Below are 24,686 nucleotides of genomic sequence, written 5' to 3'. Positions count from 1 at the left end.
AAATAAAATTTTCTCAATAATTACATTTTTCTAAATGAATTATATTTTTAATGAAATTAAAAACGATTGTTAAAAAAAAACTCTTTTTTCAGAATTTGAGGTAACTTGTTCCATAAACGAACATTTTTTTTCTATTCTTTATATTTAAAAAAAAACATAACAAAATAGTTTCGAAACTTTGAATACTTTGATTTTCATTCCAAGGGGTTTTTTTTATTTCAATTTGCGGTGTACTTACTTTAAAAATTTACAATTTACAATTTACAATTTTTGATTATTTCAATTTTTTTTAGTTTTCAAATTGTCATTTAATTATTAATTCAATTTTTTTTTAGTTTTCAAATTGTCATTTAATTATTAATTCAATTTTTTTTCAAATTGCTAATTTAATTATTATTTTAATATTATTAATTCGATTATTATTTTAAATACTAACTCAATTGTTATTGCAATTACTAATTTAATCATTAATTTAAATATCAATTCAATTATTATTTTAATTACGAATTAATTACGAATTTAATTACTATTTTTATTACAAATTCAATTACTATTTTTATTACGAATTCAATTAATTGTTTAACTACTAACTCAATTGTTATTTCAATTACTTATTTAATTATTATTATAAATAAATAATTACTAATTCAAATATTTTAATTAATATTATTAAATAATTAGCAAATCATTATTTGAATATTCTTTCCTAAATTACAATTTTTTCCCCTAAAAATTTATTTAATAAATTTAAATTACCCAAAAAAAACTTGTGGATAAAATCAAAGTATTTTAAAATTTCTCGGAGTATTTTTTTGTTTCTTTTAACGCTTAGAATTTTTTTTTATACTCTCTCGCCTTATAGTAATTTTTTTCTTTCTTTTTTTTGAATATTTCGTCGAATGTATAGTAACGATTTCTCTATAATATATGTATACTATTACTATTTGGTAAATAAAATTAATTTAATTAATAAATATTGATTAAATTGAAGAGACACTTACGACATGAATACTCACGGGAGATGTTTTCCTTTCGTCTCACTTGTACCCCAATAATTGCTTCCATAGGTACTTCGGTTCGTGGAATACTGATCGCATGTGGAGGCAAATAGATCTTCTCTAAACTTCCGAAAGTACATTCTTCACGAATGTTTTTATGACAATAGGCATGCGACTAAAAACAGAAAAACATTGTTAAAATTTCCCTCAAATTTGTAAGTTTTTTTTTTGTTATAATTACAGGCTTCACACTCAATGATTAATTTTAAAAAAGTATCAAAAAGTAGTTTTAATACTGAAAAATGTAGTAAAATTGTAGCTATCGAAAAATAATTTTAATGAATAAAAAAAAATTGTTTTAGTCGATTCACAAAAATTTGATTCAGTATTTCCCTGACTGTTTCCTGATTTCAAAAAAAAAAAAATATTTATTTCTATTCTAATTCTGCTTCTAAATTTTTGAAAAATTCAATTATTTCCTAAATTTTTGTCCTAAAAAATAAAAATTTTATTTGAAGTAATTTTTAAAAGTAAACAAAAAGTTTAACTAAAATTCAATTATTTAAATAAATAAAAAATATTATATTCAATAATTGAATGTTTCTCAAAATTTAATTCTTATAAACAGTTTATAAATTTTTTAAAAAATAATTTAATTTCTGAGAAAAATTTTGGTATTTATGAAAAATTAAAGAAAGAATTCAAGAATTTATAAATTTTTAAAAAAATAATTGAATCTCTGAGAAGAGTTTTATTTAATTTTTTTTAAAAATAATTGAATTCTAGAGAAAAATTTTATTATTTCGAAAAATAATTGAATAATTGTGAAGAATTAAGAAAAAGAATTTATCAATTTTCTAAAAAATAATTCAATTTCTCAAAAGAATTTTATTGTTTATGAAAATAATTAAATTCTTTTAAATGATGTTTAATAAATTTTTTATTTTAAATCATTGAATTCCTGAGAAAATGATTTTATTAATGAAAATAATTGAATTCCTCTGTAAATTTTATTATTTATAAAAATAATTCAATTTATGAGAAGAAGTTTATTATTTATGAAAATAATTGAATTCTTGCGAAGAATTTTATTAAAACTTTCAAAAATAATTAAATTCCTCTGAAAACCTCACAGAAATTCAATTATTATAAAAAAAAATTGAATAAAGTTCATAGCATAAATTAAAAATAACAAAATTCTTTGCAGATATTCAATTACTTTCAAGAATTTTAAGAATTTCTCAAGAATTTAAATATTTTCGTTAAAAAATAAAAATCTCTGCAGAAATTCAATTATTTTCAAAAATCTCTAAAAAATTCTTCACAAGAATTCAATTATTTTCATAAATATCAAAATTTTCGGAGAAATTAAAATATTTTCGAAAAGTTTTGATAAAACTTTTTCGTAGGAATTCAATTATTTTTAATACAATATTAAAAAAAAATTCTCGATAAGATTCAATAATTATTTAAAAATTTTTATTGAAATTCTTCGAAAAAATTCAATTATTCTTAAGAATTTTGATAAAATTCTTTATAAGATGGAAATTAATTTGAAAACACAATTTTAATTAAATTATATGAATTAATTAAAAATTGTTTTAAAATAATTGAAATTTTGCAAAGAATTTTATTATTTATGAAAATTGAATTTTCAGGAAGAATTTTATAAAAATGTTTTTAAATCATTGAATTCTGATGAAAAAAATATATTATTTGTGAAAATAATTGAATTCTTGCAACGAATTTTATATTGCTTTAAAATTAACAAAATTTATGATAATAATTAAAGTCCTTCGAGGAATTTACTTAAAATTGCAAACAAAATAATTGAATTTTTATAATGAATTTTATTTAAACTTTTGAAAGTAATTGAAGTCTTCATGTTTTATTAAAAGAAGTTTTATTAAAATTGTACGAGTAATTACATTTTTGCGAAGAATTTTATTATTTATGAAAATAATTGAAAACAACTAAAAAATTTTATTATTTATGAAAATAATTTAATTATTGCGAAGAAATAAAAAAAAATGTTCAAATAATTGAATTCCTGAGATATTTTTATTAATTATGAAAATAATTAAATGTTCGTATAGAATTTTATCAAAATTTGTTTTAAATAATTTAATTCTTTTGGAAAATTTTATTAAAATAAATTTTAAAAATTATTAAATTGAGAAAAATTTTTGAAAATAATTGAAATTTTGCCAAGAATTTTATTCAAATTTTTCGAAAATAATTGAACTTCGGAGAAGAATTTTATTATTTATAAAGATAATTGAAATTTTGACTAGAATTTTTTAAAATTTTTGAATATAATTGAATTTTTGTGAAGAATTTGATTACTTTTGAAAATAATTGAATCGAGAAAGTCGCCTTTTTGGAAAATAGTCGAAAAAAGTCGAATTAATCTGAAGCCTGCAAATGCTTCTAATTTATTTACGTTTCTTTATTTTTCATTTCAGTAAACATAAAGAAAAAATTGAAAAATATTTTTTATCTCAACTAAAAATTCAAATTCCCATTATTCGAACAATCGAAACTTGATAATAAAAAATAAATAAAATATTTGTTAATATTGGGAGTGAAAAATTTAATATTAAAAATTATTCCCCCCTCCCACAAACAATTTTGAATAAACACAAAAATTACAATTGACTCTGTGAAAAATATCCGTTTCTTTAAAGTGAAAACACTTAAAAAAAAAAAGAAAGAATAGTAGAAACTCTTCCAAAGTAGTTATATATATACATATATCATTTCACGTACTTGGCGTATAAAACTCTTAAAATATAAATGGATTGTTCAAAAATTTAGAAATGCACTTTTCTTCTTCAATTCCGAGAGAGAAAAAAAAAATTTCCTCTTTTTTTTACCCTCTATGTTCTTATAAATCTACTCAACTCAGAATACCTTTCTCTCACTCATTCTCTCTCTTTTTCTCTCTTTTTCTCTCTTGATGAATATAAATACGTGAAACTTTCATAAGCAAATGAGGTAAAAATGAAAAATGAGTTTCGCGACCATAAAAGAGAAAAGAAAAAATGCACTCATTAAAAAAGGAGAAAAAAAATGAGTGAGTGCTTGATTGCAAAAATATAATGAGGAAAAATAAAAAGAAAAAAAAAAGATTGTTACCAATTTAATGCATTTTTGAAAAAGTAGATCCCTCCTATAAATAATTAAAGAGTTGATTTACCGTCATTCCACACCATTCGCAACGAAATCCAGCGAGGCACTCAAGGGAGAAACAACTCTTTTTACACATGGCGCATTTGGAATTAGTGGGAAGATTGCCTTCTCGCCAGTGATGCGTATGCTTCACTGAAACCAAATCCTTCCCAGGTAAATACGTTGCATTCTCCTTACAATCGGCTACCGCGAAATCCTGACAATCCGTGTGAACAAAGTACTCGCAAACTGCAAAGAAAAAGAAAATTTCATTATTAATTCGTTCACTTTAGAATTATTATTATTATTACAATTTTTTTTACAGTAATTCCAGCAGGGTTGCGGCAAAAATTTAATTTTGTTTTTCCCTCACTTTCCCCTGATTTCTAGACAAATTTTTGATTTTTTCACACAAAAAAAAAAAACAAAATGAAATTCAACAACTTAGAAGAATATTTATTTTTTATTATAAAACATGAAGATATCGTTTGCTCCGAGTCAAAGACTCGGAGCGATCGATTTCTTCATGTTTTCTAATAATTAAAAAATGACCGAGTGATAAAATCATTATTTTATATTATAAGAATTATTGTTACTGTAACTTCTTCAAAATAATTGTCATCATTTCAATTCAATTATTATTTACTACAATTTTTAACAAAAATTATTCTTTAAATCAATTACTTTTAATAATTTTTGAAAATAATTAAGAACTTTTTTCTTTGAGAATTTTCAAATCCATTTGTTTACAATTCATGTTTATGAAATTTCCATTATTCGGAAATTCTTCTTTTAAATATGTATTAAAAAATAAAAACATCAAATAAATGAAAAAAGAATTCAATCAAACTTTTTCAAAAAAATTAATTCTACAAAATTGTTAGTTAAAAGTATGGAAAAATTCAAAATTTCTAAAATTTTAGTTTGAAACCTTTTCAAAATTCAATATTATTTCTAAAAATTTAATTTTCTAAATTTAATATTTAAATTCTTTTAATATTCAATTATTATCTAGAATTTTAACTAAAATTAATTTTAAAATCAATTTTTATTAGAAAATTCTACTAGAATTCAATTATTTAAAATTTAAATACAAATAAAATGCAAATAAATAATTAATTGAATGTTTCTTAAAATTAAATTCTCATAACGAAGAATTTTATAAAAAAATTTGTAAATAATTGAATTTTTTGACGAATTTTAATAAAATTTTTAAGAATAATTACACTTTTCGAGAAATTTGATTAAAACTGTATTAAAAATAATTGAAATTCTGCGATGAGTTTCATTATTCTTGAAAATAATTGAATTCCTAAAAAGAATTTTATTATTTATAGAAATAATTGAATGATTCTGAAGAACTTTATAAAAAAAAAATAATTGAATTTCTGCGAAGAATTTTATTACTTTTGAAAATAATTGAATTTCTGCAATCATTTGTAATTTCTCTAAAATTATCCAAATTATATCGTACAATTTACTTGAAAATCTCAATTATCTTTATAAGTAATAAAATTTTCCTCCGAAGTATAATTATTTTCAAAAAATTAGAATAAAATTCTAGGCAAAATTTCAATTATTTTCAAAAAGTTTCCACAATTCAATGATTTTCAATATCTTATATTTTAATAAAATTTTCGAAAAAAATTCAATTACCTATTTTAAAAAAATCTTTTATAAGACTTTACGCAATCATTTAATTATTTTCATAAATAATAAAAAAGGAATTCAATTATTTGCACATTTTTTTTTATAAGCTTCTTCGCAATAATTAAATTATTTTCATGAATAATAAAATTTTTTAGAGGTTTTCAATTATTTTGATAAATAATCAACAAATTTTTAAATAATTGAATTCTTTCGTCGAATTTTAAGAAAATTTTTAAGAATAATTACATTTTTTGAGAAATTTGATTAAAATTGTACTTAAAAAAATTGAAATCTTTCTATGACTTTTATTATTTATGAAAATAATTGAATTCCTAAAAAGAAAGTTTATTATTTATGAAAATAATTAAATGTTTGCGTAGAATTTTATCAAAATTTGTTTTAAATAATTTTATTCTTTTGGAAAATTTCATTAAAATAGTAGATTTTGAAAATTATTAAATTGAGGAAAAATTTTTCAACATAATTGAATTTTTGCGAAGAATTTTATTATAATTTTTAAAAATAACTGAATTTCAGAGAACTATTTTATTACTTTTAAAAATTCTTATAAAAAATTTTATAAACAAATTTTTAAATAATTGAATTCTTTCAACGAATTTTAATACAATTTTTAAGAATAAATACATTTTTCGAGGAATTTGATTAAAATTGTATTTAAAAAAATTGCAATCCTCCTATGAGTTTTATTATTTATGAAAATAATTCAATTTGTGCGAAGAATTTTATTAAAAATTTAAAAAATAATTAAATTCCTTTAAACAATTAGCAGAAATTCAATTATTTTCCAAAAATTAAATAAAATTCTTAGCTTAAATTAAAAATAATAAAAATTCTTTGCAGACCTTCAATTACTTTAAAAAATTCCAATAAAATTTTTTGCAAGATTTAAAATATTTTCGTTAAATAATAAAAATCTTTTCATAAATTCAATTATTTTTAAAAATCATAATAAAATTCTTCACAAGAATTCAATTATTTTCATAAATATCAAAATTTTCGCAGAAAATCAAATATTTTTAAAAGATTTGATAAAACTTTTTCGTAGGAATTCAATTATTTTTAATAAAAAATTAAAAAAATTTCTTGATAATATTCAATAATTAGGTATTTAAAAATTTTTATTGAAATTCTTCAAAAGAATTCAATTATTCTTAAGAATTTTGATAAAATTCTTCCAAAGAAGAATTTATTATTAGAATTAATAATAAAGAATTTACTATTTATGAAAATAATTGAATTATTACGAAGAAATTTATAGAAAATTTTGTAAATAATTGAATTTTTCTGAAATTTTTATTATTTATGAAAATAATTAAATATTTGCGTAGAATTTTATTGAAATAGTATAGATATTGAAAATCATTGAATTGAGGAAATTTTTTGAAAATAATTGAAATTTTAACAAGAAATTTATTAAAATTTTCGAAATGATTTGAATTTTGAAAACGAATTTTAGTGGTATTTTTAAAATTAATTGAAATTTTGACAAGAATTAAAACAAAAATTTTTTAATAATCGAATTTCTGCGACGAATTTTATTTTTTGTGAAAATAATTGAATTCTTGTAACGAATTTTAGTATAATTTTTGCAATGAAATTAATTTCTCCGAAGAATTTTAATAAAATTTTTAAAAATTACAAACTTTTCATAATTTTTATTAGTCAATTATATTCTTTGGTCAATTTTTCTTTAATTATTTTTTAAAATTTAATAATAAAAATATTTTAAATTAAATTTAATTTAATGATATAGTTAAAAAATAATAAAATAGATAGTAAAAATATAATGCTATAATTGTAATAAAATATTTTCTTTCAAATTGCATAAGAGATTTTATCTTCTTTATTTCTGCAAAGAAGAATAGCAAGAATAAGTAGTTAAGCACCTTCTTCTACAAATAAGAATTTTCATTAGTCACTTTTCATTAATTCAACAGCGAATATTTAAGTTCAATAGTAATTTTTCTTTCTCTAATAAATATTATAAACGATATTAAATTTTAACACACCATTCTGAATCTTGATTCTAACTAATCCTGTAAATATAGTTCAACTTTACATTATCCTTATTATATTTCTAATTTTAGTCTTCTAATCCCAGTTTCCAATAATCCAACTTGAATTCTTAATTTTACGATCGAAAATAAATTCTATTTTTAAATAATAAGTTTATTTAGAAAATATTTATTTTCATAAATTACTTTTGATTTAAATTTTTTAATTTTTATTTATACTTATAAAAACAAACTAATAATAATTTATTAATTGATACTAAATAAATATAAAAAAAATAAATGCGAATTTAAAGAAATTAAAAAATTTATTTATTAATAAATAATTATTAGGAAATTATTATTAAATTTATATTTAAATTAAAGTAAATGCGAAATTGAAAAACAATTTACTTATGAGGAAAAAGTAACCCGATTAGTTTTAAAATTTACAAACAACGAATTTACAAACAAATTCGATAAATTAACTAGTTTACAAACTAATTAATAGGTGAACTAGTTTATAACTAATTTAATTAGACTGAAATAATTATTTTTTTTAAGAAAAATAGTAATAATTAAAACTCACTTTCACAATGTATTGACGTCGAATGATCATCGAGCCTCTTTCGACAAACGTTACAAAATTTTCTTCTATGTGTTACCTGTTCGGACCAACAGTGTGCAACCGGGTTCTGTAAATAATTGAAAACAATTTTTAAAAAATTCCATTTTTCAACTTTAATTTTTTCTTTTCTTTTATTTAAATTTTTAATTAAAAATTTTTATTTGAAACATACTTTTGTCAGGCTTGCCGCGATGCTGGAGCAGGGAGAGACGACGGCCTTGAGACAGCGGTCGTGCACCACGAAGTTGCAAACTAAAACAAATATTTATAACAATTTTTAATAAGAATTCACCGATAATTAAATTATTTAAATACAAAAATTGTTGTAAAATTTAATTATTTTCCAAATTTTTAGTTACACAGTTCTTCAAAAGATTCAATAATACTTGAAAATTATTTTTTAAACTGAGAAAATCAAATTCTTTCAATTCAAATATAAAATTTATTTTAATAAAATTTGAGAAAATTTTCTATTTTCTAAAATTATTTTCGAGAATATTAGTTACAATTCTTCAAAAGATAGAATAGTATTTAAAAATTCAATTCTTGTAAAGAATTATATTAAAACTTTCAAAAATAATTAAATTCCTCTGGAAAATTTACAGAAATTCAATTAGTATCAAAAAATTTAATAAAATTCTTCGCGAGAATTCAATTATTTTCATAAATATCAAAATTTTTGCAGAAATTCAAATTTTTTTGGAAAACTTTTTGATAAAACTTTTCCGTAGGAATTCAATTATTTTTAATACAATATTAAAAAAATTTCTCGACAAGATTCAATAATTATTTTAAAATTTTTATTGAAATTCTTCAAAAGAATTCAATTATTCTTAAGAATTTTGATAAAATTTTGTATAAAATGAAATTAAAAAATTTTCTAACATAATTGAATTTTTGAGGAGAATTTTATTATTTATCAAAACAATTGAATTCTTGCGAAGAATTTCATTAAATTCTTTTAAAATAATTGAATTTTTGTGGAAAATTTTATTACTTTATTATTATTTTAAAAAAATTTAATAAAGTTTTTCGTAACAATTAAATTATTTCCAAATAATTTCAATAAAATTCGTCGCAAGAATTCAATTAATTTCATAAGTTATAATATTCTTTAGAAAAATTTAATTATTTCCAATACAATTTGTATAAAATTTCTTAACGGAACTTTATTATTTTTAAAAAAGTTTAACATTATTTATTAATAGAATACACTTATTTTTCAATACTAGAAGCGTTATAGTGTATATTTTTAGAAATAATTAAATGTTGAAAGAATTTTGAATTGAAATCTTTAAAAATTTTAATAGTTTTAAAACTGGAATAAAAAAAAACCTCGTAAAATTGTATAAAAAATAATTGAAATTCTGCGATGAGTTTAATTAAATTTTAGAAAATAATTGAATCCCTGTAAAAAATTTTATTATTTAAGAAAATAATTCCTGTGCAATTTTTATTATTTTTGAAAATCATAGAATTGAGGAAATTTTTTGAAAATAATTGAACTTCAGAGAATAATTTTATTAATAATTATAAAAATATTTGAAATTTTGACGAGAATTTTTCTATAATTTTTTAACATAATTGAATTTCTGCGAAGAATGTTATTTAATTTTTTTTAAGGAATTGAATTCTCGTTAAAAATTGTATTATTTTGGAAAATAATTGAATAATAAATTGTGAAAAATTAAAGAAAGAATTTACCAAATTTTTTAAAAAATAATTGAATTTCTGAGAAGAATTTTATTATTTACATGAAAATAATTGAATTATTGCGAAGAATTTTATATAAAAAATTTTTTTTTAATAATTGAATTCTCGTGAAAAATTTTATTATTTAAGAAAATAATTAAATAGGTAATTGTGAAGAATTCAAGAATTTATAAATTCTTTTAAAAATAATTGAATTTCTGAGAAGAATTTTATTATTTTTAAAAAACAATTTAATGCTTGCGAAGAATTTTATTAAATTCTTTTCAAATAATTGAATTTTCGTGAAAAATTTTATTATTTTGGAAAATAATTGAATAATAAATTGTGAAAAATTAAAGAAAAGAATTTATCAATTTTTTAAAAAAATAATTGAATTATTGCAAAGAATTTTATTTAATTCTATTTAAATAATTGAATTCTCGTGGAGAATTTTATTATTTAAGAAAATAATTGAATAAGTGATGAATTAAAGAAAGAATAAATCAATTTTTTAAAAAAATAATTGAATTTTTGGGAAGAATTTTATTTAATATTTTTTTAAATAATTGAATTTTCGTGAAAAATTTTAATATTTTATGTTAATAATTGAGTTCTTGCGAAGAATTTTATTTAATATTTTTTAAATAATTGAATTCTCGTGAAAAATTTTATTTATTTATTTATTATGTATATAGACGGGCTTTATTATTTAAGAAAAATAATTGAATAATTGTGAAGAATTAAAAGAAAAATTTACCAATGTTTTAAAAAAATAATTGAATTTTTGAGAAGAATTTTATTATTTTTGAAAATAATTGAATTCTTGCGAAGAATTTTATTTAATTCTTTTTAAATAATTGAATTCTCGTGAAAAATGTTATTATTTAGGAAAATAATTGAATTCTTGTGAAGAATTATTTTTTAATTTTTAAAAGTAAATAATAACTAACATTTTGAGTAAAAAATAAATTAAAAATTAAAAAAAAAATAAATATAATAAATAATAAATAAAATAAATGGTAAAAATATATTTAGAAAAAACCCAGAACCTCTTTGAACAAAAGAATAAATAATATGTAAATAAATATAAAAAAAGAAACGAGAAGAAAACTGTTAACGTTTTAAGTAGAAAATTTTTCCTTTATAGTTCTCAAGTGTTTTTCATTTTATTTTTTATGAAAAAAGGAAAAAAAAATTTTTTCTTTTTCTAAGATGTTCATTAAATTTCAGTGTTAAGAATATACTAATAGTGGAAAATTAAAGAAAGAATTTACCAATTTAAAAAGGAAATAGAATTTCTAAGAATTTTATTATTTATTGAAAATAATTGAATTCCTGCAAAGAATTTTATTTAAATCTTTTTAAATAATGGAATTCTCGTGAAAATTTTATTATTTAAGAAAATAATTAAATAATTGTTAAGAATTCGAGAATTTCTCGAAATAGTAAAAAAAAATTGTAAAAAAAAGTAGTAAATAGTAGATTTTTAGTAGATAAGTGCGAAGTCTCTTTAGAGAAGAAATTCTGTAACGAAAAAGAGTCGATTTTTAATTTCTCTCGCGCTGCTTAAAGTAATAAAAAAAAATGAAGAAAAAAAAACAACAGGAGCGCATTTTTAATAGAAAATGAGACGCGTGCGTTTGTTTTCACATAAACACGTATATAATCCTATATAGTTAACTGTCAAGGAAAATGACAAGGTATAGAAAGTTTCTATAAATGCATACAGGAAATGTCACGATTTGCAAACATTAAGTGAGAAGCCAAGCGGTGGCGGTGGAAGAGGCAGAGGCAGGCGGTAGGCATTTGTGAAAACCCAACGTGGAGAGTTTATTGACAAAGCGAAATGTAGGCCGACCGAAAGAACGTAGGGGGTATATTTACGCTTTCTCACGACTACATTATATAGAGAGACCTATTATTTCTTTGATTTTCACGCCCTTATTCGAATATGCGCGCACAGGATCGCCTCTCGCTCGCTCGCTCGCTCACTATTTTACACCTATTTATGTCACCGAGAAGATTACATCACGCCATAAAGGAAACTCCGATACTCTAACTCTCCCCGTGTCAGTAGTGTGTTAGTGTATTATTCCCACTTCCAGATGAAATGAACTGACTTTGATTTTCAAAGTGTCTCATCTTTCAATTTTTTATTTTATACCTACTATTTCTTTCATTTTTTTTTTTTTTTTTTAATATTTAAACGCTTTTTAATATTTAAACTATCAACAATTAGCATCCTAACTCGTGCGGACAATTTCTTCCTCACTTTTTAAAAATAAAGTTAGCATTTAAAAAAAAATAGAATTTAAACAATTTTAATTCTTCATTTAATTCATTAATTTTAATTCTTAATTTTTAATTTTTAATTCTTTTAATAATAAAATAATAAATTTAAAAAAAAATTTTTTAAATGATTTGTACCAAAAATGAAAAATTACGGACTAATTACGTAAAAAAAAATATAATCAGTCCGAATCAAATAAGAGAACATTGTACCTAAAACTAGAAATTAAATTTTTCAAAACTATAAAACATGAGTGATAAAATCATTTATACAATTCAATTATTATTTTCCAAAATTTTTAACTAAAATTCTTCTTTAAATCGATGATTTTTAATAATTTTCAAAAAAAAAGTTTTTTGACAATTTTCAAATCTATTTCTATACAATATTCCATTTTACGAAATTTCAATTATTCGCAAAAAGAATTTTATTATTTATAAAAATAATTTGAACTCCTAAAAAGAATTTTATTATTTATGAAAATAATTGAATCCCCAAAAAGAATTTGATGATTTATAAAAGTAATTAAATGTTTGCATAGAATATTTTATTAATAGTTTTGAAAATAATTGAAATTTTGTCAAGAATTTTATTAAAATTTTAGAAAATAATTGAATTTTAAATATGAAGTTTATTGCTTGTAAAAAAAATAATTGAATTTCTGCGAAATTTTTTTATTATTTTTTAAAAATAATTGAATCCCCAAAAAGAATTTGATGATTTATAAAAGTAATTAAATGTTTGCATAGAATTTTATCAATAGTTTTGAAAATAATTGAAATTTTGTCAAGAATTTTATGAAAATTTTAGAAAATAATTAAATTTCAAATATGAATTTTATTGCTTGTAAAAAAAATAATTGAATTTGTGCGAAATTTTTTTATTATTTTTTAAAAATAATTGAATCCCCAAAAAGAATTTAATAATTTATTAAATTAATTAAATGTTTGCATAGAATTTTATCAATATTTTTGAAAATAATTGAAATTTTGTCAAGAATTTTATTAAAATTTTAGAAAATAATTGAATTTTAAATATGAAGTTTATTGCTTGTAAAAAAAATAATTGAATTTCTGCGAAATTTTTTTATTATTTTTTAAAAATAATTGAATCCCCAAAAAGAATTTGATGATTTATAAAAGTAATTAAATGTTTGCATAGAATTTTATCAATAGTTTTGAAAATAATTGAAATTTTGTCAAGAATTTTATGAAAATTTTAGAAAATAATTAAATTTCAAATATGAATTTTATTGCTTGTAAAAAAAATAATTGAATTTGTGCGAAATTTTTTTATTATTTTTTAAAAATAATTGAAATTTTGCAATCATTTGTAACTTTTTTCTAAAATTCAATTTTTTTTTTAGTGATTTTACCTGAAATCCATTTTTAAATCAATTTTTATTAGAAAATTCTACTAGAATTCAATAATTTTGTATTTAAATAATTTTTATTTAAATACAAAAATAAATAATTGAATGTTTCTTAAAATTCAATTCCCATAAAGAATCGTTATCAACAAATTTTTAAATAATTGAATTCTGTCAACGAATTGTAATAAAATTTTTATGAATTTAAGCATTTCAATTAAAAATAATTGAAATTCTGCAATGAGTTTTATTATTTGTGAAAATTATTGAATCCCCAAGAAGAATTTTATTACTTTTGAAAAATATTTAATTTTTGCGAAGAATATTATTATTCTTGAAAATAATTGAATTTTTGCAATAATTTGTAACTTTTACAAAATTGAATTTTTTTTCTGGTTTTTTTTTATCTAAACATCTTCTATAAATCTATTATTTTCAATAATTTTTTAAAAAGTTCTTCAAGGATATTCAAATTTATTTCTTTACAATTCAATTTTACAAAATTTCAATTTTTTGTAAATTCTTCAATTTAAATATTAGAAAATAAAAACTTTAAATAATATCCAAAAAATCCGCAATTAAAGTTTCTTAAAAAAAAAAAATTAATTCCACAGAATTGTTAGTTAAAAATATGAAAAATTCAAATTTTCAAAAATTTTAATCTGAAACCTTTTCAAAATTCAATTATTTCTAAAAATTACGCTCTAATGCTTTCTAAATTCAATTATAATCTAAAATTTTAACAGAAATTCATTTTTAAATCAAAGTTTATGAGAAAATTCTACTAGAATTTAATTATTTAAATAAAAAAATAACAATTTATTGAATAATTGCATGTTTCTTAAAATTTAATTCTCATAAAGAATTTTATCTATAAATTTTTAAATAGCTGAATTCTTTTGACGAATTTTAATAAAATTTTCAAGAATTTTTTTCGTGGAATTCGATTAAAATTGTACTGAAAGTAATTAAATTCTTCTTAAAAACTTTGATAATTTTTAAAAATAAGAGAATTTTATCAACAAATTTTGTTCTTTTTTTTAAAAAATAATGAAATTCCATTAAGAAATTTTATTTAAATTTTATTGAAAATAATTGAATTTTTCCGAAGAAAAAAAGAATTCTTGCGACGAATTTTATTAAAATTATTTGCAAATAATTAAATTGTTACGAAGAATTTCATTAAAACTTTGGAAAATAATTAAATTATTTCAAGAAATTTATTGAAAACTAAATTTTAAACAATTATTAAATTCTAATAAACAAATTACATCAAAATTTTTTTTAAATAATTGAATTCTATTATAGAATTTCAATAAATAATTTTAAGGATTTTTCGAGGAATTAATTTAAAATTGTATTAAAAATAATTGAAATATACACTTTATAATCAATGAATATATTATCAAAAATGAATAGGAAATTTAGCAAAAAATATCAGTTTTATTATTTTACTAATTAAATCGAATTTTTTTTTCAATTTAAGTAGAAACTGTAAAATAAAATATTCTACAAAATTAAATATTTATTTAATAATAAACTAATCCATTAGTCCTTTTATTCAATACATTTTTTTCTCAAAATGTAAATAGGTTTTTATTTTTAAATTAAAAAAAAAAAAAAATGAAATGTTAAAATGTTTTTTTTTCTTTTTTAAATAAAAATAGATATATTTTTAATAAAATTGGTTTTTATTTTTTCTATTTATTTCTCTATATTTGATAAAGAAATAAAAAGTTTTATATATTTAGAAATAAAACGTAGTTGAGTGCGTGAGAGAAAAAATTCTGCCGATGACAATAATTGTGAAGATTGAAAAAAAAATTCTCTTTTTTTTGCAAAATGCGAACATATGCGCGGAAATGAATATATTATTATAAGAGAATCGCCTACTTGTAAACGCAAAATTTCTTTAGTTGTATTTTGAACAATTGATGGGGCGGCTCTTTTGTTTACGATTAATCGAAGTGCTCAAAAGTATAGAAGTAAATTAAACGTTCATTCAAATTACTTGAAATGTTTATTCAATGAGCTGACCTACATACTGTAAATTAGCAATCGATGAGTCTGGTAACCAGAGGAATACACCAGCTAATGGCTATAATCTTAACACTGAAATTTAATGAACATCTTAGAAAAAGAAAAATTTTTTTTTTCCTTTTTTCATAAAAAATACAATGAAAAACACTTGAGAACTATAAAGGAAAAATTTTCTACTTAAAAAGTTAACAGTTTTCTTCTCGTTTCTTTTTTTTATATTTATTTACTTATTATTTATTCTTTTGTTCAAAGAGGTTCTGGGTTTTTTCTAAATATATTTTTACCATTTATTTTATTTATTATTTATTATATTTATTTATTTTTTTTAATTTTCAATTTATTTTTTACTCAAAATGTTAGTTATTATTTACTTTTAAAAATTAAAAAAAAATTCTTCACAAGAATTCAATTATTTTTCTAAATAATAACATTTTTCACGAGAATTCAATTATTTAAAAAATATTAAATAAAATTCTTCGCAAGAATTCAATTATTTTCAAAAATAATAAAATTCTTCTCAAAAATTCAATTATTTTTTTAAAACATTGGTAAATTCTTCTTTTAATTCTTCACAATTATTCAATTATTTTCTTAAATAATAAAGCCCGTCTATATACATAATAAATAAATAAATAAATAAAATTTTTCACGAGAATTCAATTATTTAAAAAATATTAAATAAAATTCTTCGCAAGAACTCAATTATTAACATAAAATATTAAAATTTTTCACGAGAATTCAATTATTTAAAAAAATATTAAATAAAATTCTTCGCAAAAATTCAATTATTTTTTTAAAAAATTGATTTATTCTTTCTTTAATTCATCACTTATTCAATTATTTTCTTAAATAATAAAATTCTCCACGAGAATTCAATTATTTAAATAGAATTAAATAAAATTCTTTGCAATAATTCAATTATTTTTTTTAAAAAATTGATAAATTCTTTTCTTTAATTCTTCACAATTTATTATTCAATTATTTTCCAAAATAATAAAATTTTTCACGAAAATTCAATTATTTGAAAAGAATTAAATAAAATTTTTCGCAAGAATTAAAATTGTTTTTTAAAAATAATAAAATTCTTCTCAGAAATTCAATTATTTTTAAAAGAATTTATAATTTCTTGAATTCTTCACAATTATTTAATTATTTTCTTAAATAATAAAATTTTTCACGAGAATTCAATTATTAAAAAAAAATTTTTTATATAAAATTCTTCGCAATAATTCAATTATTTCCATGTAAATAATAAAATTCTTCTCCGAAATTCAATTATTTTTTAAAAAATTTGGTAAATTCTTTCTTTAATTTTTCACAATTTATTATTCAATTATTTTCCAAAATAATACAATTTTTAACGAGAATTCAATTCTTAAAAAAATTAAATAACATTCTTTGCAGAAATTCAATTATGTTGAAAAACTATAGAAAAATTCTCGTCAAAATTTCAAATATTTTTATAATTATTAATAAAATTATTCTCTGAAGTTCAATTATTTTCAAAAAATTTCCTCAACTCCATGATTTTCAAAAATAATAAAAATTGCACAGGAATTATTTTCTGAAATAATAAATTTTTTACAGGGATTCAATTATTTTCTAAAATTTAATTAAACTCATCGCAGAATTTCAATTATTTTTTATACAATTTTACGAGGTTTTTTTTTATTCCAGTTTTAAAACTATGTATTAAAATTTTTAAAGATTTCAATTCAAAATTCTTTCAACATTTAATTATTTCTAAAAATATACACTATAACGCTTCTAGTATTGAAAAATAAGTGTATTCTATTAATAAATAATGTTAAACTTTTTTAAAAATAATAAAGTTCCGTTAAGAAATTTTATACAAATTGTATTGGAAATAATTAAATTTTTCTAAAGAATATTATAACTTATGAAATTAATTGAATTCTTGCGACGAATTTTATTGAAATTATTTGAAAATAATTGAATTGTTAGGAAGAACTTTATTGAATTTTTTTTAAATAATGCAATTCTTGCTAAGAATTTTATAAAAATCTTTTTAAATTTTTTTCTTTTTTAATAATAAAATTCTTTATTTTTGGGGAAAATTTGCATCACTTTAAATTCGCTAAAAATTGAAATAAAAAAAATTCTAATGTAATAAAATTCTGTAAAACTACTTTTAAAAATTTCATTTTGTTTGTGAGAGAATTTTCATGCCATTTAGGCGGCAATTTTATGAACTGCATTGGCGCGAATTTTTAAAAAACGAAAAATTTATTTAATAATTTATTAATATTAATAATTAAAAATGACGACGCATGGAAAAATGTAAGACACACAACAATGTTTCATGTGACGTGTATTTTTATAGAAAATCAATTATTCTCCCTGTAGAGATGAAGAAGAGATGCTGGGACATCTTTTTATAAAATTCTTTCGCTAATTTATAAATTTTTGCTACTTTTATTTTTTTTTCTTTTTTCTTCTTTTTATTTTTATTCACTCTTTTATTATTTTCTTTATTTTTTTCTTTTTCATTTATTCTCTATTCTTATTTATTTTGGTAATAAAAATATTTTCCATGACAATTGACTTTTTTTTGAAGCGTTTATTTAGAAAATATTTTACAAAAAAAAGGGCAGAGGGAATATAATTGGTAAAAAAGATTAAAAATGATGAAGTTATATTATCCTTATTTTATCCTTCGAGTTTATGGATTATTCTTGTTTCCTATTTTTGTAACTTTATTCAAACAGAAATTGATGCGATTATACGCAGTCTCTTCGCTATGAATCAAGTGACGAAATAAAAGGAATTTCTTTTTTTTGCTGACGATTTTTTTTCAAACTCACCATTTTTTTTTCTCACTGCTAATCACTTCAATTCTAAATTTTTGCAAAAATTCAATTATTTTTTTATAAATTTTAATTAAAAATTCCTTGAAAAATTAAGATTATAATTTTAAACAAAAGTTTTCAAGTAGAAAAATAAAATTCTAAATATAAAATTTCACAATTAAAATTTTCAATGATTTCAATTTAAAAATATTTCGAAATTAAATTATTTTTAAAAATTCCAATTGTAATGATTCTAATATTCAATTATTATTAAAAAATTTAACTCAAATTCATTTTAAAATAAATTCTTATGAGAAAGTTCGACGAGAATTCAATTATTTAAATACAAATAATAAATAAATGAATTTCGAAAACTTTTTTAAAATTAATTAAATTTCTACGAAGAATTTTATTAAAATTTAAAAAAATAATTGAATACTTTAGAAAAATTTTATTATTTATAAAAACAATTGAATTCTTACGAAGAAGTTTATATTAAATTTTTTTTTATTAAATAATTGAATTAAAATTAACTTTTGTTTTACTTTTTTATTTGAAAAATATAGAATCAAAAATGTTTAATTCTATTTTATTTTTTATTTTAAAATCAATAATAAAAATTTGATTTATTTCTCTTTTTTCGTTGACATTATTTTTTTCTTCTTTTGTTTGTACACTTTTCAAAAAGAATTTTTTTTTTCATTTAAGAGGTTTTAAACTACAATATAGGTACTATAATGGATCATAATTACTCCGCGAAAATTGCTATCGAGCATTTTCATATGGACAATGAAATTTCTATTCAATCAAATATTCTTTCTAACAAAATTGTGAAAAAAAAAATTGTTTTTATATTTGTAAATTAAAAAATATTTATAAATTTCAAAAAAATTTCAACAAATTTATAATAATTATTATATTATATAATTTTAAAAAACTTTCTATATTTTCGATTATTTGTTACCGTAAAAATAATTTTTCTTTCTTAATTGTGTATATAAATCGTTTTTTTTAAACAGAAAAAATGGGAATGACAAAAAAACAATAAATGTGCGAGAATTTTGTCGTATAAAATGCCTGAAATGCTTTTCACTATGTTGAAAATTATCCCGAGTTGAATGCTTCTAAATTGTAGTCGCTCAATTTTTAACTTTTGCAATGTTCGGAGACCTAATTTCAAAGTTAAATTAACCTTTTAATTCTAAAAGCTTTTAAAACATCAGGTTTTCTTTTACTACTAATTTAATTTTCCACTTTTTTCCCCTCTTTTTTTTTGACAATTTCTCCCTATTTCTGATAATATTACTCATATTTTTTTTGATTTAGAAAAAACATTCCTTTTTGTTCAAAAAAAAAAAAAAATAATAATAATCCTCAAAATGTAAACAAGTTATTGCAAAAGAAAATACGAAGGAGAAAATTAAATTTAAATATTTTATTGGTTTAATATTTCTTTGAGGCATTTTTATTTCTCTTTTAATTTTTTTAAAATATTAAAAAAAAATTTAATAAAGTTCTTCGCAAGAATTCAATTATTTTCAAAAATTTTAAATAAAATTTAATGCAAGACTTAAATTATTATCATAAATTTTAATAAAACTCATCGCAGGATTTCAATTATTTTTAATACAATTTTAAATGAATTCCTCAAAAAAAATGCAATAATTATTCTTCAATATTTTATTAAAATTCTTCGAAAGAATTCAATTATTCAAAAAAATGTTGATATAATTTGTTTATTAGAATTTAGCAAAAATTTTTTCAAACGATTCAATTATTTTCAAAAATTTTTCTATATTTTCAATATCTGCTATTTTAATAAATAATTTCTCAAAAGAATTCAATTATTTTTAAAAATGCCAATAAAATTCGTTTCAAATATTTAATTATTTTTATATTGAAATAAAATTTTAACAAAATTTTTCAAAAAAAAATCAATTGTTTAAAAAGATTTTGATTAAAATAATTACCAAGAATTCAATCATTTTTATAAATAATAAAGTTCTTCGCAAGAATTCAATTATTTTCATAAATAATAAAATTCGTTGCAAGAATTCAATTATTTTAAAAAGTTTTATAAAATTCGTTTCCAAAATTCAATTATTTTCATGAAGCAATTAAATTCATTGCAAGATTTCAATTAATTTTAATACAATTTTAAATAAATTCCTGGAAAAATTCAATTTTTTAAAAACTTTTTAATATAATTTGTTTAATAGAATTTAATAATTATTTTCAAAAAAATTTTAATTTTCTTTAAAGAATAAAATTATTTTTAAAAATTTTAGTCAAAAATTCATCATAAAAAATCAATTATTTAAAAAAATTTCGATTAAAATACTTTCCAAGAATTCAATTATTTTGATAAATAATAAAATTCATTGCAAGAATTCAATTATTTTAAAAAAATTTTACTAATTATTTAATTAGAATTTAAAAAAATGTTGAAAAATACTTTCCAAGAATTCAATTTTTTTGGTAAATAATAAAATTCATTGCAAAAATTCAATTATTTTAAAATTTTTTTTATAAAATACGTTTCAAAAATTTAATTATATTCATTGGTAATTAAATTCATTGCAGGATTTAAATTATTTATTTTTGTTTTTAAATAAAATTGAAGTCTCGTAAAACTTTTTAATAAGAATTGGTTTAGAATTGAATTCCAGCTTAAAATTTCAGATAATTGAATATTAGATGCGTGACAGTCTTCGAAAATTTTAATTGTTCTAAAACTAATATTTGAATTTTTTTTTAAATAATACTTAATGAAGCTTTCAATAATTTTTTTTAAATTTCAATAAAAATAAAAAAATTGATAGTTTGGTAAAATTTTGTATAAATAAAGTTATTAAAATCACAGCGCTGGTTTCTATATAATTCTGATATATTGTTAATAATAAAAAAAAGAAAATTAAAGACGATATAGGAAAGAAAAATATGAAAAGAAAATATACTTTTAAAGACGAAGACATTTTTTATTGAATTAGGACGAGTAATTGCAATTTTTCTTTTTTGCTATAGAAAAAACATTGAGAAATGGTAAAATAATTTTAAACATTCCCTTTAGAAAAATATCTCTTTTGTATCTATGTCGAAAAATAAAAGTCTATATACGCAGACAGGAAATTCTAAGTAATGAGGGGTTTTCTTTTTTCTTTTTTTTTTTAAATTTTTTTCTTTCGTAACCTGAGGAAAACAATGAGCACTTTGGGTCGTTAGCAAATAAACTGCAGTACACTTTGTAAATCTGACTTGTACTTTTTAATTCAGCACATTGTTAGTATATGTTTGCCCACAGAAAACAGAAGGGAAAAATTTTTTTAGTAACAAAACTCGTTTGCTATAGTGGAAATTAAAATTTATATCTAACATCCACTTTAGAAAAAAAAAAAACTATATTTGTTTCTTAAAAATAAAATATATATTCGCACAGAAATATAAAAATAAAATTAAAACAATAGAAATTGTTCCATTTATTTTTGGTAAATTTTTTTTTTTCGTTAAAAAATAATAACTTAATAAAAAAAATTTTTTTAAATAATTTATTATTCTTTTTAATAAAAAGAAATAAATAAAATTAAAATACGGAAATAAGAAATAAAAAAAAGAAAACAAAAAAGTAAGAACTTTTTTCTATACTTAAAATTAAAACTGGAAAATTTTTTTTAAATCCAAATTCATCATGAATAGTTTTAGAAAAATAAAAATGTCGGCTCAAATAGAATGATAATTAGAGAATGCAATTAAAATAAACATGGAGAAAATAAAGTGGAGGAAAAATATATTTTTTATCTCAAATTCTATAGAAATTAGAAATAGAAACATTTCAGTAAAATTCTATAAAACTTTTTCGAATAATGAAAAGTTGTTTTAAACTATTTTTGTAATTTTCTAAAAACTAAATTTTGAAATTTTTTTTCTCGAGTGGAATAGTATAATGTTCTATCGCACTCAACAAAAAAAAATTTCAAAATTTTCAAGAGGAAAAAAAAGTCTTCTGCCACGAAGAAAATAAAAATAAAAATTCAGCTGCTATAATTTTTTTTGAAAAAGAATTAAAAAAAAAAAAAAAATAGCATCGATAAACAGATTTTCTTGACTTTCAACGACAATTAGTGGATCTTGGCATCAAAAGTACCAACGATGTTGGTTTTAAAAGGGCTTGTTTGAAAAAGAAGAAAATTCAGTCCATTTTTTTTTTTTTTCATTCAAAGGCGTTGGTGACCTACTTTTATAAGAGTTCTTGTGCTAAGCTCAAAAGTTGAAGAAAGTAAAACAATGTATATAAAAAAAAGGAGAAAAAAAAATTTTTTTCCATACGAATTACTTGACAATTATTAGTTTTCTTGAATAATTAAAATTATTTCTTTTTCTCATCATCAATAATATTGTAAAATTTATAAAAGAATTTCTGTCGAAAAAAAATTTTTATAGAAAGTTATATACAGTTTACAAAAAACGAACAAAAAAAAATCAAATTCCAACTTTCTATAATTTTTTCTTATTTACAATTTAATAATCAATTAAAAATTGACAAACTAATAAGTTTAAAATAAATATAAATAAATATACAATTTGATAATTAAATTATTAGACAAATTATTCAACGAGAATTCAAAATAAAAAATTTTCTAAAATTTATAGCAGAGAAATATTTAGTTACAGTAGTTAAAATTTTAGCTATTCCCGTTTTGTTCGTTTCCCATTAAGGCAACCGGATATTCATAGCGGAAATTTGGATATACCCGCATAGACATTCGTCCACTCAAATAAAAATATCCTAATTTCCGGGACAATTTTTATTTAATTTCACGAAAATCGCATTTATTTGCGTATGCAAAAAGTTTTTGTAAAATTATTCAAAAATAATTTTCTACATAGTAATTGTTTTCTTATTTTATTTATTATTATTACTTCATAGTATTATTGGCAGAAAACAAATAGTTAAATAAATAACAATATTAATTTCTAGTAATAACAATAATATTTAATAATAATAATAATAAAGTAAAACAATATTAATAATAATAAATAATAATAACATAAAATGAGCTTTATTTTATAAAAGTTTTCTAAAATTTTCAATTTTATTTTCAAATTAAATAATTGTGATCGAAAAATCGAAAAAATAAATTTAAAAACATAATTTTTTCATGATTTCTAAATTAAATTACTATTTCTAAAAATTACAACTGTAATTCTTTCAAAAATTGAATTATTTTTAAAGAAATTATTAAATAAAATTATTAAATAAAATTATTAAAAACTAATCAATTTATTTTAAAATAAAAATTTACATATTACTACAGTTTTACAACAATTAAAATTTTCAAAGATTTCAGTTTAAAATCTTTTGAAATTTAATTATTTTTAAAAATTCTTTAAATATTCAATTATTATTATCTACATTTTTAACTGAAATTCAATTCTAAATCAGTTCTTATAAGAACATTCTCCAAGAATTCAATTATTTAAATACAAAAATGAATAATTTAGTGAATAATTGAATATTTCCAAAAAATTGAATTCTTATAAAGAACTTTATCAAAATTTTAAAAAAAATTGAATTGTTACGAAGAATTTTAATAAAATTATTGTAAATAATTAAATTCTTTAAAGCAATTTAATTAAAAATGCATTGAAAATAATTATTAAAATCTAATAAACTAATAATATCAAAATTTTTTTCAAATTTTCGTAATTCAAAAGATTTTTTTCGAAGAATTTTAATAAAATTTTTAATAAAAATTGCATTTTTCGAAGAGTTTATTTAAAATTGTATTAAAAATAAAATAATTAAAATGAAATGAAATTAATTATAATTGAATTCTTGTTAAAATTGTAGTGAAACTATAGTTGAAATCAATTACAAAATTTTATTAAATTTTTTAAAAATAATTGAATTCCATCAAGATATTTTCAATTAAATTGTATTGAAAATAATTAGTAATTGAATTTCTTCAAAAAATTTTTAACTCATGAAAATAATTAAATTCTATCGACGAATTTTATTAAATTTTTTT

At 18.6% G+C, this 24,686-nt stretch overlaps 1 protein-coding gene across 7 annotated transcripts in view; it reads right to left on the bottom strand.

Annotated features, from left to right (window-relative positions):
• The window catches only part of LOC122498555 (diacylglycerol kinase theta), a 71,890-nt gene that overhangs the window by 35,241 nt on the left and 11,963 nt on the right, over positions 1-24,686 (bottom strand). For 5 of the 7 annotated variants that reach the window (XM_043606337.1, XM_043606333.1, XM_043606334.1 and 2 more), the window contains exons 2-5: positions 8,632-8,711; positions 8,421-8,526; positions 4,198-4,418; positions 1,002-1,173 (exon numbers count right to left, since the gene is read on the bottom strand). In XM_043606337.1, coding sequence (XP_043462272.1) covers positions 1,002-1,173; positions 4,198-4,418; positions 8,421-8,526; positions 8,632-8,711 — 579 coding nt within the window. The remainder of the gene's footprint in view (positions 1-1,001; positions 1,174-4,197; positions 4,419-8,420; positions 8,527-8,631; positions 8,712-24,686) is intronic. The other 2 variants (XM_043606335.1, XM_043606338.1) reach the window with 1 other exon arrangement.

The sequence above is a fragment of the Leptopilina heterotoma genome, unplaced genomic scaffold (assembly GCF_015476425.1).
Source record: "Leptopilina heterotoma isolate Lh14 unplaced genomic scaffold, ASM1547642v1 Lhet_152, whole genome shotgun sequence".
NCBI classification, from domain to species: domain Eukaryota; kingdom Metazoa; phylum Arthropoda; class Insecta; order Hymenoptera; family Figitidae; genus Leptopilina; species Leptopilina heterotoma.
The sequence above is the reverse complement of the archived record's forward strand: the minus strand, read 5'-3'. Positions and strand labels throughout refer to the sequence as shown.